This window comes from Epinephelus fuscoguttatus, linkage group LG8, assembly GCF_011397635.1.
Source record: "Epinephelus fuscoguttatus linkage group LG8, E.fuscoguttatus.final_Chr_v1".
NCBI classification, from domain to species: Eukaryota; Metazoa; Chordata; class Actinopteri; order Perciformes; family Serranidae; genus Epinephelus; species Epinephelus fuscoguttatus.
Genome location: NC_064759.1, coordinates 26306639 through 26319649, shown reverse-complemented (window position 1 = coordinate 26319649; position 13011 = coordinate 26306639). Strand labels below are relative to the sequence as shown.

The 13011-nt window shown below is 40.0% G+C and overlaps 1 protein-coding gene across 5 annotated transcripts in view; it reads right to left on the bottom strand.

Moving 5' to 3' along the window:
- Positions 1-13011, bottom strand: part of col14a1a (collagen, type XIV, alpha 1a) — a 188890-nt gene that overhangs the window by 39367 nt on the left and 136512 nt on the right. For all 5 annotated transcript variants that reach the window (XM_049584055.1, XM_049584054.1, XM_049584058.1 and 2 more), the window contains 4 exons: positions 12444-12530; positions 6698-6751; positions 4268-4363; positions 3615-3668 (listed from right to left, as the gene is read on the bottom strand). In XM_049584055.1, coding sequence (XP_049440012.1) covers positions 3615-3668; positions 4268-4363; positions 6698-6751; positions 12444-12530 — 291 coding nt within the window. The remainder of the gene's footprint in view (positions 1-3614; positions 3669-4267; positions 4364-6697; positions 6752-12443; positions 12531-13011) is intronic.

Sequence of the window (13011 nt, the reverse complement as noted above, 5' to 3'; positions counted from 1 at the left end):
GAAAACAAGAATAAACAAAAGCACAATAGATCCTGTGTATTCATGTCTGTTTTTGTTTACAAGTAGAAAATGAAAACAGCAGGAACAAAGCCAAAGTGGAGTAAGTGAAGCCAACATTTGCTTTCTACCTCCCCCCTGCTGATCGCTAATTAAATAATATCCATTTTGATAAAGTGACAGCTTGATAATTAAGCTTGTTAATGTGCACGAAGCAGCGGCTACATCCAGAAACCCAGCCAAACTCCTGCTTAAACGAAGTTATCTAGCTTAAAAGACTGTCAATAACTGCCATCTCAGCTTTTGACTTTTTTGGTTTGGTCAAGCTAGGTTTAAATGCACATATTTACATGTATTATGCAAATTGTGTATTCATTTATCATATTGATTTTAATATGATATTAATAGAAGATGGGCAGACAGATACATTTCATTGTATGTGAATTACAGATAGTAAAGTTGATTGTTATAAACAAATTAGTTGAAATTAAGAAAAATGGAAATACACATTTAGTTTGTAGATACTGCATTTTTCAGTTGCATTTTTCAGAAGATTACGTAAACTCATAGTTAGGCATGTAACAATCCATTTAACTGGATTAGTGAATTGATTCAGTGATCAATGATCCAATACTAATGCATAGTGAAAACATATATACATATCATAATCTTTAAAATACACCTTCATTTTGAGATGCCCATGGCACATCTGTGTCACTATTTACGTCCAAGCGCCCATCTGTTATTAACATTCAACCAATGCTAACAGGCTTGCACTAGGCAGATTGTGGTAAGCAGCCAAGACGATGAGGATATTTTATCTCCTCTTGGGAATAAATCAGCAATGTGGAAATATTTGGGATTTCGTAGAAAAGACGGGCCAACTTTAAGATGTTCATCAAAAAACGTACAAATATTTAGGTACCTTTTTTTGATGAACATCTTAAATTTGATGTAAACACTGCAGATATTGTGAAGCAAGGGCAACAAAGAATTCACCTTTTCTGTAAACTAAATTACTTTTCCGTCTCCTGTGTTTTTCATTTATCTGCTGGTTTCACAGCCTCACATTGAAAGACAGAAACAGTCTAACTAGCACTGTTAAAATCTGCTCTAAGATCACAGGAGTGACACAATGGGACTTGACCGTTTTTTGCAATCAACAAATACTGCAGAAAACTGCAACTATTTTAGCTTCATCTGGACATGTTCTTGCAAGCAAATTTTCTCTGTTGCCGTCAGGGCATTGTTATGCTTTAACTGCTTGTAAAACTAACCGGTATTCAACATGTTTCATTCCCTCTGCAATTCATCTTATAAATTCTCTGTATATTTTTGTTTTTATTGTTTTATTTTCATCTATTTTATTGATAGTCTATTCACTTTTTATTACTTATAGACTCCATTATTCTTCTGAACTCCTTGGCATATTTTTTCATTCAGTTTTTTATTTTCAGCCTTTACGCCTATGCTAGCGTCAATCATTTTCAATGAGAGCCCCGTGACATGGGCAACCTGGTCATCGGCCACGCGTCTTGGGCGACCAAAGCAACCGGATTGGTCTGGAGGGGAGTTAAAACTCGTTTAACTTTATGGTTCTGACGTGGTTCAGCGACAACCAATCGGAACCAATCGGAACATGCTTCAATGAAAGGGGTCCCAGAGAACAAGCCATGTAACTTTGGTTCCTACAGCACACTTGTTCCGACAATGTATATGGAGAAGTTTATTACTTGCGTTTGCGCCCACTCAGTCCTTTATAATGTGTCGCTGTTTGGTTACAGAGACCAAAATAAAAAGAATGATGCTTGGGACCGCGTCACGGAGGTAGTTGGTTGGTCTGGTGAGTTTTAAAGTGTATAATGTTAGTAATAGAGGAGAGATTTGCAGGCTAATGTTACAACGTAGCATGCAAGTCTTCCTTTCTTGGTTTGAATGGGATAACATATGTTTTCTGTTTTCATTGACCAAACATAACTTTCTGTAGACCAACTATGAGCTTTTTGACTGGACAACAGCAAGCAACAACTATGCTGCTTTCAAGCCAGTAGTTCGCTTTGTGGCTCCTTTAAACTGACAAGCACGATCGAACGTTCAATGATTCACATGATGAGCGACTAGAGTGACGAAAGCTGCCACAAATATTTTTGACAGTTGTGCTTCTTGGGCGTCCGCAACAGACTTTGCCTCTTTGGAAGCTTCTGGTTTGAACGTACAGTAAGTGTCAGATGCCTGCTCACCAGCTTTGGCCAGCTTTTTTCTGTAAAAACTGAACTACAATTCTAAAAGAGTGATGAACATCACAGCTGCTATTTCAAATTTAATTTGCAAAGACATGAGGCCTTACAGTGCTGTCAGGAACAACACATTTGTGAGCTACTGCTTGTTCTAGAGCCCAAAAATGCAATCCTATTGAGACAGTGCTTTCGTGAAACTTGCAGAGTCTGTACAAGCAAGTTGAAGATGGGATTGAATTAGAGTTAATGAGCACAGAACAAGTCACTGTCACTACAGATGGGTGGACATCATGTACAACAGAAGCCCAAGTAACTGTGACTTGTCATCATATTAACACCGACTGGCAAATGAAGAATTATGATCTGGAGATCTCAGGGCTCGGAACTGAATAAAATTGAAATCGTATAATGGCAGACTTGATATAATATCGTATTGTGATTTAACTTGGGATTTACAGCATTGGTACATTTTTTATGTAGTACTGTATATACTGCAGGTTCTGTTGCAATGGCTTTCTTTGGGTAAAATATACAGCCTAAGGGAATCAATGCAACATTGGCCAAACTGAAAAAATCAGAACCTTTTTGTTTAACCTTACTGCTCCTGTAGACACTGCTCTCTGCCTCTAGGGCAGTGCAAATGGATAGATGAACGAATTTGTCATTCTACAGCACCACGCCACATTCAGTATGTATAAACAAGTCAACACATTTCCATGTTAGCTGGAGCACTTTTAATCTTTACTATGTGGCCTGGATAATAAGTCGTCCTTGTATTTGTAAGTCTAAGTGTTTTTCCACACTCGACGTTGTTTGTTCACATGAAAAATTAGTCCGCATAAAAAGAGCATTTTCAGAAGCAGTTCCTCAGCAAAATAACGACGTAGATAACCTCTTTTAGAGTCACACATATTAGGATGGTCTGACGTAAGGCATTAGAGAAAAGAGTCAAATGTTTTAAACACAAGAAAAATAATAAAAAATGTACTGACGTTACAGAAATATGCCTTTATAGGGCAACGAGTCTCATTTCTGTGAGCCTGCAGGGCCATGGCACCTCAGTGATAATGGATGTAGCGCTCATTTGTATTCTCCACACATACAGACAGAAGAGGACAATTTATAAACATAGTCTCACACACACACACACACACACACACACACACATACACATACACACAGAGCTGGGTTTGTATAACCCAATACTTCCACTCGATACTAAAAAAAAGAGCAAGAAATCACAGCATGTCGGACAGATTGGAAAATAGTTACCCCTCTGCGTTCTACTTTGTGATGTTGGGATCATATCAATATGCCCCAACACACACTTCACCTCTGTGTCTTCCTATAATGTCAGTTTTTGGGGAAATGTTGCCTTACCATTGGTCCGGCTGGACCGATGTCTCCTCTCTCTCCCTTTTCCCCGGCAGCGCCCTGTAAAACAAACAAAGTCATTACATCTCAGCTGGACCAGTGGTCACACCGATAGCTACCAAAGGACTGGAAAAACCAACATCAGTTATCTTAATAAGATGCTGGGCCACCACACGGCCCCCAGAACAGCTTCAGCGTGCTTTGGACAAGATATTTCAAGTGTCTGGAAGTTTATTTGAAGCATTCAACAACATTTGTCAGGTTATAGAGGCAGGTGGTTGACAGCTCATTACTAAGTCTGTGTCTAATTGCACATTTTTTGTGACCTTACTGGAGTCAAGCGTGTGAAATGGCAAACAGCACATTTTTTGTGTCTACGTTTCCATCATAATTTATTGTAGCAACAATGATGGCAATTACAGAAATATTCATCCTTGTGCCAGTTTCATTTCTTTCGACATTTTATCACAAACATATTCCATCTAAACAGTAGAGTCACAGTTGTTCTTTGAGAGGGAGAGGTAGCTAAAATGTGCTTACAGTAATTTAATGTTAAAATTATTGGGTAATTGTGGAAATTTCCAAGATGTGGCTTTGCGCTACTGAAAATATAACAATAACCTGCCTTTTCAGTAACACGCACTCAAGCAAAGTCTTACCGGGGGCCCCTGAATGGAGAGACCACTGGGTCCCTGAGGACCAGGCGGTCCTGAGGGTCCAGTTGGGCCGATTTCTCCCATTGGTCCCTGAGGTCCCTGTGAAAACAACACAGTGGAGAAATACTTTAAGTGCTAAGAAGGATGGAAATGTGAACATCTTCAATCCCATGACCACTGATCAAAACTCCTCTCCATATGAAGAACATGTGATGTGATCAAAAACTCAATGCCTCATCAGCTCATTAATATCACATATTCATGAAATGTATTTTAACTACTGTACAAATTCCTAATTTATAGCGATGTGGAACCAAAGTAGCAAATAAAATTACATGTAAGCTATATTTACTTTCCGGAAAGATAAAAATATCAAATCTAAACACATTTGATGTAGAAATATTCCAGGTATTAGCTATAAGGTTCTTATTATAACTAACAAAAATTTAAATAATGCATATTTGCCTTCTATATAGGACAATGTTATACTTATATCCGGAAAGATAATGGACGTACACTCATTTCTTTGAGTTCTGCACCTACTCCACACACACAATGTCCATCAAGTTAAAACTACAAACTCTGGTACACTACACACTTGCTACCATTGGCTGCTTCCTTAATAAGATCTACAACAGGAAATAGATTTAGACACTTGTCCATCCATCTATAATCAGGTTGCGCCGGTGTGAAGGCTCATTTGATCCATGCGTATGAGCTGCTGACAGGGTCTCTGCAGTGGGAGTCAGAGAAGAGGAATTCCTCTAAACCGCCACTGATTCGCAGCGTTCGTAGCTTGTTGGCTCAGCAGCAGCAGTAGCCAAAGTAATCTTCACTCTGGCTGTATTTATTGTTTTACCGCTCAACCATACAGTTGCTGGCTTCATGTCTTTCTTATACTTGCAATCAAAAGAAATGTTGGATCAGATATAAATGAATGGAGTGAGGGGAAAAAATAAACAGAGGACTGAAATGTGTCATGTCATGTTTAACTAAACGATAAATATCACTTAAACAAGGCGCCAAACTACTTGAGGAGATGAATCGATTTACAGATGACTGAAATTAAATTTACTTAAAGGTTTATTTGACTGCACAAGTTATTTTTCCATTTATCAGCACTTATAAAGTAACAAGTAGCAGCCAGATTGATTAGTCAGAATAAAAAAGGATGAATTCACGGAGGTGATGGTGTCATACAACAGAATAATCTGACTATTCAAATAAACTTGGCTGTAGCTATAGAAGTACAAATGCTGCTGAGCTAAGACGAGTGTGATCTGGCAGGCATGTATTAATATATAAGTGTGCGCTGCAGGGTCTGTGTGTGCCAGCAGGAAAATCTGACTCCAAAACTAACACAATTACGCCCATCCAACATAACACATATGGCCTGTGTGGGGAAGAAAAGCCTCGCATAAATTTGATCCTGTCTTTGTTTCAGTCTTTGGGATGTGCTAGGCTTAAAGTTCTGGGTGGGCCCCTTCATGTGCTGCACTCGATGCACTGTCACTACGTCAAAGTGGGACATATGGTTGACATAAAAAAAGCTTAGTTTCATGAGTGACAGCCCTGTGCGTCTGAGCAGTGGTGGCAGGACCCCTGCTGCTTCAAAACATCTTTTTTTTTTTTTAATCTAAGATTCAATTACAAACATGGGAACTGAGACACTTCCAACAGCATCAGGCCATGTACTGACTGCCACAGCTGGATGCATTGTAAGAGTTTGGAACAGATTGCCATAGCAAAACTGTAGCAGATGCAAACTCTACAGTAACTCATTCATTAATCGTCCAAGACAGGATTTGCTGGAAATGTGTCTATTTAAGACAGGATAGTAACAGTGGTGATAAGAGTCCGCCTAAAGTCTGAGGCCAAGAAGGAGGATGAGGTAGCGTGGAAAACTGATATAGGCTTTTCCAAAGTGACCACTTAAATCAGCCAAAGGGCGCTTCACATCCAGTCTGGAGGATGGAGTGGGCCGCTGTTGAAAAGGCTCTTTGTTTGTGAGTCGAGTGCCTTCTTCCTTTTATCGTCTAATCGGGATGGGGCTGTTCGGTCCCTTGAGGTAAAGGTTTGGACCAGCATGTTCAGATTATGAGAAACATAGTGAGACTTTTTGCTACTCTTGTGGCCACTCCAGTATTTTCATTGAGGAACAAGGTGAGGTATATTTGACCCTGCCGTTTTTGCCTCATGTCAAGTTAAATTGGACTGAACTCTGAAACGTGACATCAAGACGAGACCCGTCAATGTCCAGCATGTTTGAGAAATCCACTCTGACCAGTCTGTCACTGTTGGGGTGCTGCGTCTTCCTCAGTTGGGAACATTACCACATGAAAGATGCAAGATCGACACTCTTTGAGACTAATTATGTGCTGAAAGTTTTGCAGAAGAATAAATGGTCTCTGAAATTAAGTGCATTTTACTAACCGTCACTCCTGGCTCTCCTCTGTCTCCTCTGGCTCCTCTTATGCCTGGACCGCCCTGAAACACAGGCCAAACACACTCTGTAAAAACAGCCGAGTCAGTGTTTGCAAGTTGTGCAAAGAGAGTAATGGCTAAGAAACACACCTCTGCAAAAAGCCTCTGACTCCCCTTCAAACATTAAAATTGGACTCCATTTAAAAAAGAAAAAAATCTAATAAAAGTGGAACTGTGCGGGTCTTTAATATGAACGGATTATGAATTTGATGGACACAGGCCAGTGCTGATCTATGCTGTAAACTGCCCCTCTGAGCTCTGCACTTTATCACGCTGCATCTGTAAGAAAGTCTGGAACTGTAAACCTCAGGATGACCCCTCGAGCCACGAGGTTTATTCGTGGACAAACTACACACATCTGCTAATCATTGGCTCATTTGGGATACATCCTCTTCCTGTGTTTGCTCAAACAGGCCTCCCCTGGGAACGAGGGGGCGACTAGGTAGTTCCTATAGAATTTAGCCAAAGGGGAAAAGAAGGGTGTTTGCGAGAGGGGCGGGGAATATAAGAGAAGACACACAGATGTGGTTAAAGCAAGTAGCAATGGAGTAATCATATGCTTGTTTGTACCAGATTCTAATCTACATTGTCATATTAGATCATGTCATTTTATTTTTTACCATTCAGGAGTCATTAGCTTTTCCCCATCAGCATCCATCAACAGTGGAGTGATGTGAGGAAAGTATCGCTTAATGACCAGCACAGACAGGAAGAAGAACTGCAGCAACAAATTACTGTATGAACTATGGTGTGAACAAATTGAAATAAGGTGGTCTTTGAAAGGGCAGAACCTAGCCTTTAAAGATATACTATGCAGGATTAAAAAAAAAAAAAAAACCCCAATGTGTAGACACATACAAAAATAATCCCTCTCAATCATCACTAATGACCTACTAGAAAGGTGTGGTGGTGTGTTTATCTGCAGAGACTCTGCTTCTTATTTTGCTGTGTTTGGGACGTTTCTGTTTGGGCACAGCATGCAGGTGAATTTGGGACTTTATAAAAAGGTAGTGACCAGCAGAGGTGGGAGTAAGTCACATATGTGCAAGTCATAAGCAAGTCTCAAGTCATTACCTTCAAGTCTCAAGCAAGTCCTAAGTTACTGTGGTGAAAACCAAGAAAGTCGAGTCCTTGTTATTAATCAAGTGAGTTGAGTCAAGTCATTGGTAAGGTCAAGCAAGTTACAAATCAAGTCATACTCACAAACTCATATAATAACGAAAACTCTGTCTGTGGGTGTTTCTGTCTGTGTGTCTGTTCCACGTTTTTCTACTCACTGACGTGGTCAATCTATGTGAAACTGCACATAGGCATTGAGGATTGGCATGGGCAGAAGGTGACAAAGCGACCAAGAAGGTGACAAAGCGACCACTGGGTGCATAAACTGCACCCAGTGGTCGAATGTACCTAAACAGGTTTACTCAGGTACTGTAAGTACAAATCTGAGTCTCTTCTTCTCATGCAGCCATCTAACTCTACTCCACTATATTTACCTGACAGCTTTAATAACTAGTTACTTTACAGATTAAGATTTTGCACTTGAAATTTATGAAAATGCACAAGTACAGCTGGAACTATGAGTCAATTATTGAACTGACATTTTTTTTGTGCTTCTTTTGCTTTTTATTATTTAATATTTTTTATATTGAGGTTTAAACTGTTGTTTGGACAAAACAAACATTATGAAGATGACACTTTGGGCTCTGGGGAAGTGTGATGCTGTCTCTCACTATTTCCAGAATGTTTACAAACCAAACAATCAATCGCTTAATGGAAAAAATAATCAGCAGATTAACCCAGAATGAAAAGATTCATTAGTTAATAGTTCAAAATAAGCTCCACCTCAACCAGCTACAATTGTGAAATCCTGCTTTTACATTAATGCACAAGTCATGCACACACTCACATGCACAGGCAACTTATGTTTCGACAGCTGGCAAGAACAGTTGTTGCGCACTGTGGCAGTATCAAAACCTGGAGAGCCTGAACATGTAAAGCTAGCAGCGCACGTATCGACTCTCACAGCGGTGACTGTGTGTGTGTCTAACAGCCCAGAGCTGACAGTATGTCGCTGGCTGCAAAGTAAGATCAATACTGAATGAGTTACAAAAAAACTTGCCTCACATGTGTCATGCAGATAGAACAAAATAAAAGCACACAGTGAAGCTCATGACGCCGCTGTACATACGTACTGCCATTTCTCTAAAGAGAGCTGCGGGCAGGACAGAACTCTCATAGTGTGGGCACGAATATCAGCCGCTGCAATAACTTCTTAATATCTAGAAAAATACAGATATTACATTAAAAAAGTCAAGTTCTTTAAAGTCTTCTGTCTCAAGTCAAAGTCAAGTCTCATGTCATGAAAACCAAGTCAAAGTCGAGTCGAGTCTGTCATCTGTGTTAGTCAAGCAAGTCTCAAGTGCTTGAATTTGCGACTTGAGTTGGACTCAAGTTGAGTCCCCCACCTCTGGTGACCAGGCAGCTGGCAGCCAAGAGGAAGCTACAAAAATAGCGGACACAGCACCGAGAAAAAAAAAAAAAAAAACGCAAATTAAGTGAAGCAAAATGCCAGGTGGAGTGAATCTGGGGTGTCATTTTCACTAGTGATACTGTTAACAAACAGAAGCTGACAATGCCTGCATAGCATACCTTTAAATTCTCCTTTTGGCAGCAAAGAGACAAAATTGAACATTAGGTCAGGAATGGAAGTAGAGTACTTTTGATTCAAAAGCAGTGATTTTACAATTGCAAATTCACGTTAGGACAAAAATATGTGTCATTCAGAATGACTGACTTCGTTCTTCAATTCAGCAATTTGTCCCTGCACGTTGTTTTGAATAGATTTTTTCAGTGATGATTTGTCGGAGGTCATGCAAACCTGCAGAGAAACTGAAATTAGCTTCCAACAGTAGCAATACAAATAATAGTGTTTGGATTTTCATGGGCCTTTAATGGTGATTGAAAAAAAAAAACACACCGCTATTATCATTTAACTGAGCAATTTGATGCCAAAGGCGAATTTACATTTTTTAAACAACACTTGGATCTGGAACAGCATGGGCACAATTCAATTTCAACAAACGGAGATGGCAGGCAGTGCAAGTCTTGTTTTCCCTTAATGTCAGATTGATTGCTGAGTGATGTTTGGTATTGAGCTGAGTCTGTGCCAAATCAGGCGGCACAGATTGCAATTCAGTCGGGGCAATCAATATTATTTCAAACATGACTCAAAGATTTACAGAACTGAAGAGGCCTGCTGCTGTGCGAGACGGGAAAAGACATGCAATTGACAGTGAACACAAACACAGAAATTACTCTCAGGAAGGAAAAACTGTGTTTCGGATGGTGATAGTGTAGAGTGTTCTGCTGCAGCCGTGTTTCAGATTGCCAAAATACTGTCGTGTCCACATAGACAAGAGTACATTCTGAGATCTCATAATCTCTATGATCAGATGCTGACTACTGCCGTATCTTAATCCTTTTTAATAATGCTTTGCCTTGCAGTTGTCTTTTCATGGCAGCATTCTGTGTGTTTAGACAGTGCATCAGGTATTCCCATAGATCCGGGTATTTATTTGGCTTTCTTCACACTCCTTGGTTCGGAGTGAGCGAAGTCTCAGCAGCACAACAAATTCTGTACACATCCATTGTTTACACAGAAAGCCTCTGTTTTCACAGCCTGTTAGGATTCTGAAAGTTTTCCTGCCTGTACGAAACTTGTCTTCCACAGGGGATACAATACATTTATTGTGTTAACAACCATTATATTGTGTTAACAAGGGGAATGGCACTGGCGTTTCATCCTTACTCAAAACCCCACCGACTATAGGGTGCAATTTTCGCACAAAAATGGCTATGATTTCCCCATTAAACCATTCATCTACGCCCGTATGCTGCAGTTAAAATGTGATTTAAGGAGCCCATTCAATGCCGGCGAGAGAAACTGACACAGACAGAGAGACAGACACAGGCAGAGAGAGAGAGGCATAAAGTGGTTAAAAAAAAAAAAGAAAAAAGAAAAGAAAAGAGAGAAAGGAAAAAGCCTCAGGCGTGTGGATGAAGTGGAGGTAAAAAAGAAAACAGAAAAAAGAAGAAACAGAAAGACAATGAAGAGTTGAAAGCTTTACAGGACTGCTATTGATCTGGTTTGAGGAAAGAGCGAAAGAGAATAAGAGAAAAGAGATGGAGGCGACAGAATTCAATAAAGGAGGAGAAATATAACAAAAACACAGAAAATAAGTCTTAAATAAAGATAGGAGCATAAGAATAAATTCCATAAGTGTCTTCAAATTAAGCTCAAACAAAGGTAGTTTAAATGCAATTCTTGAGCCATCTAGCAACTTATGTTGTACAAGAAATAAGCTTCTGGTGTGAAATTGAAACATTAAAACATTAGAGAGTAACAGAGGCAAAAAGATGTAGGAAACTAGAAAGGAGGGCTGTGGCCTGTGGATATAACCCTACCGAAGACTAAGTGGATCTGGCTCGTCGGACAGGGATGAAAATTAGGAGGATTGTAATCAGCTGTGATAAATGGAATCGCAACATAATTACTTTCTCAAACTATATCAGTGTTGACCCACACCCCTCTAATGCCCTCACTACCCGAGGGTAGAGACAGATACGAAGAGAACTGAAGGAGGGGGAGAAAATGAGAGAAAACAAAAGAGATGCAGAGATGGGGGTGGGTGAATGAGAAATGCAGAGTGGGAGGTAGAAAGAGAGAGAGAAAGCGAAAAAGAGGAGAGAATATAGACAAAAGTCTTGGGCTGTAAATGAGCTCATTTACTTGCTCTCATTTCTCAGCCTCTATCAGGTTTTACCTGCTCCTGCGTGAGAGGAATACAGCTCCGCCACGAGCTCATCGCTTCTCTCTCTAACACGCCACCATGGCAATGAAAAAGCCTGAAGATTTGTGGTTCAACATTTCACAGGTTTCATTAAAAGAAACTCATTACAGGATATAACTTGGTCAGCGGCCAACAGACTAACTGTGTACGGATAATAAAAATATTGTGTATATACTGATAAATACAGTTAGACGTTTATGACACGTGTCTTTGTGGTGGTGGACAGTGTTGGTCAGCTAGATTGGTCACTGCCATTAACTTCGGCATCATCAACTTTCTTTACATTTAGTGAATAAATTGTGCTTTTATGTTCTGTTTTTATGTTTGCAGACCTCAAACCCCCCTCGAGGGAGGTAGAATTGAACTGAGCTGGATTTCATTGATTTCCCTCCATCACATTCAATTGTAAATTCAACAACAGCAAATTAAGTTTTTTTACTGAGCTGTCAGAGTGGCTGCTTTGCTCTAAAATTTACCAGCAGTGTCCACTATTGACAGTACAAACACTTATAGAATAAATACAAACTTTTCAATGAGACTCTAGACGGTCCAAATGAATAACTGATGTATTCATTCGCCGAATGAGAAGCCCGTTAATGAATGCGCTGGGGTATTTATACCGTAAATAACAGTATATAAAAGAGACAAAGCAGAGAAACAAATGCAGCGAGAAGGACGGAGGCATCTATAAACAGTCCTAACAGGTCTGTGAAGAGACACAGACAGACAAAAGACAGAAATAGACCTAGAAAAAAAATGGTGATTAAACTAGACCGACCACAAGAGTCTGGACAAGTAATTAAATCAAGGAATAAATGATGTAATGAATGAATGTGGCTTCTTACAGGGGGTCCTGAAGGTCCAGGAGGTCCTTTGCTGTCCTGGGAGCATGTGCAGGCATGAGGCATGGAGGGGCACTGCTCCTCAACTCTCTGAAAACACACATAAATACACTGGTTATAAAGTGCACCTGGTCTGTATTCAGGGAAGAGGTGAGCTGCATCATTTAAAAACTTCCCATACGTACACCCGCAGCTCGCCAGCAAGCAAGATAACGATGGTAAAACATGCCCATCATTCGCCAGCTTGTCTCAGGTCTCTGGATCAGGTGTTTGACTCCCAACTGTCTGAGCTGCATGAGGTGTTAAACTCGTGGTACAAAACAAATCAGTGTTTGCTTGGTCCCCATGACTACTGATAAAATATTTTATCATAACAACAAGTCAAGAGACTGAACTTCCTTGTATTGACTGATTCATTTAAAGGATCAGTGTGCAGAATTTAGTGGCCAGCATTTTCCCTTTGACGGAGTCCGCCATGTTGCACCACCATGTTTCTTCAGTAGCCCAGAATGGCAGAGTTTCCCACACTTTCATTTATTTGTGAATTTGTTTAGTCACACTAACAACATAT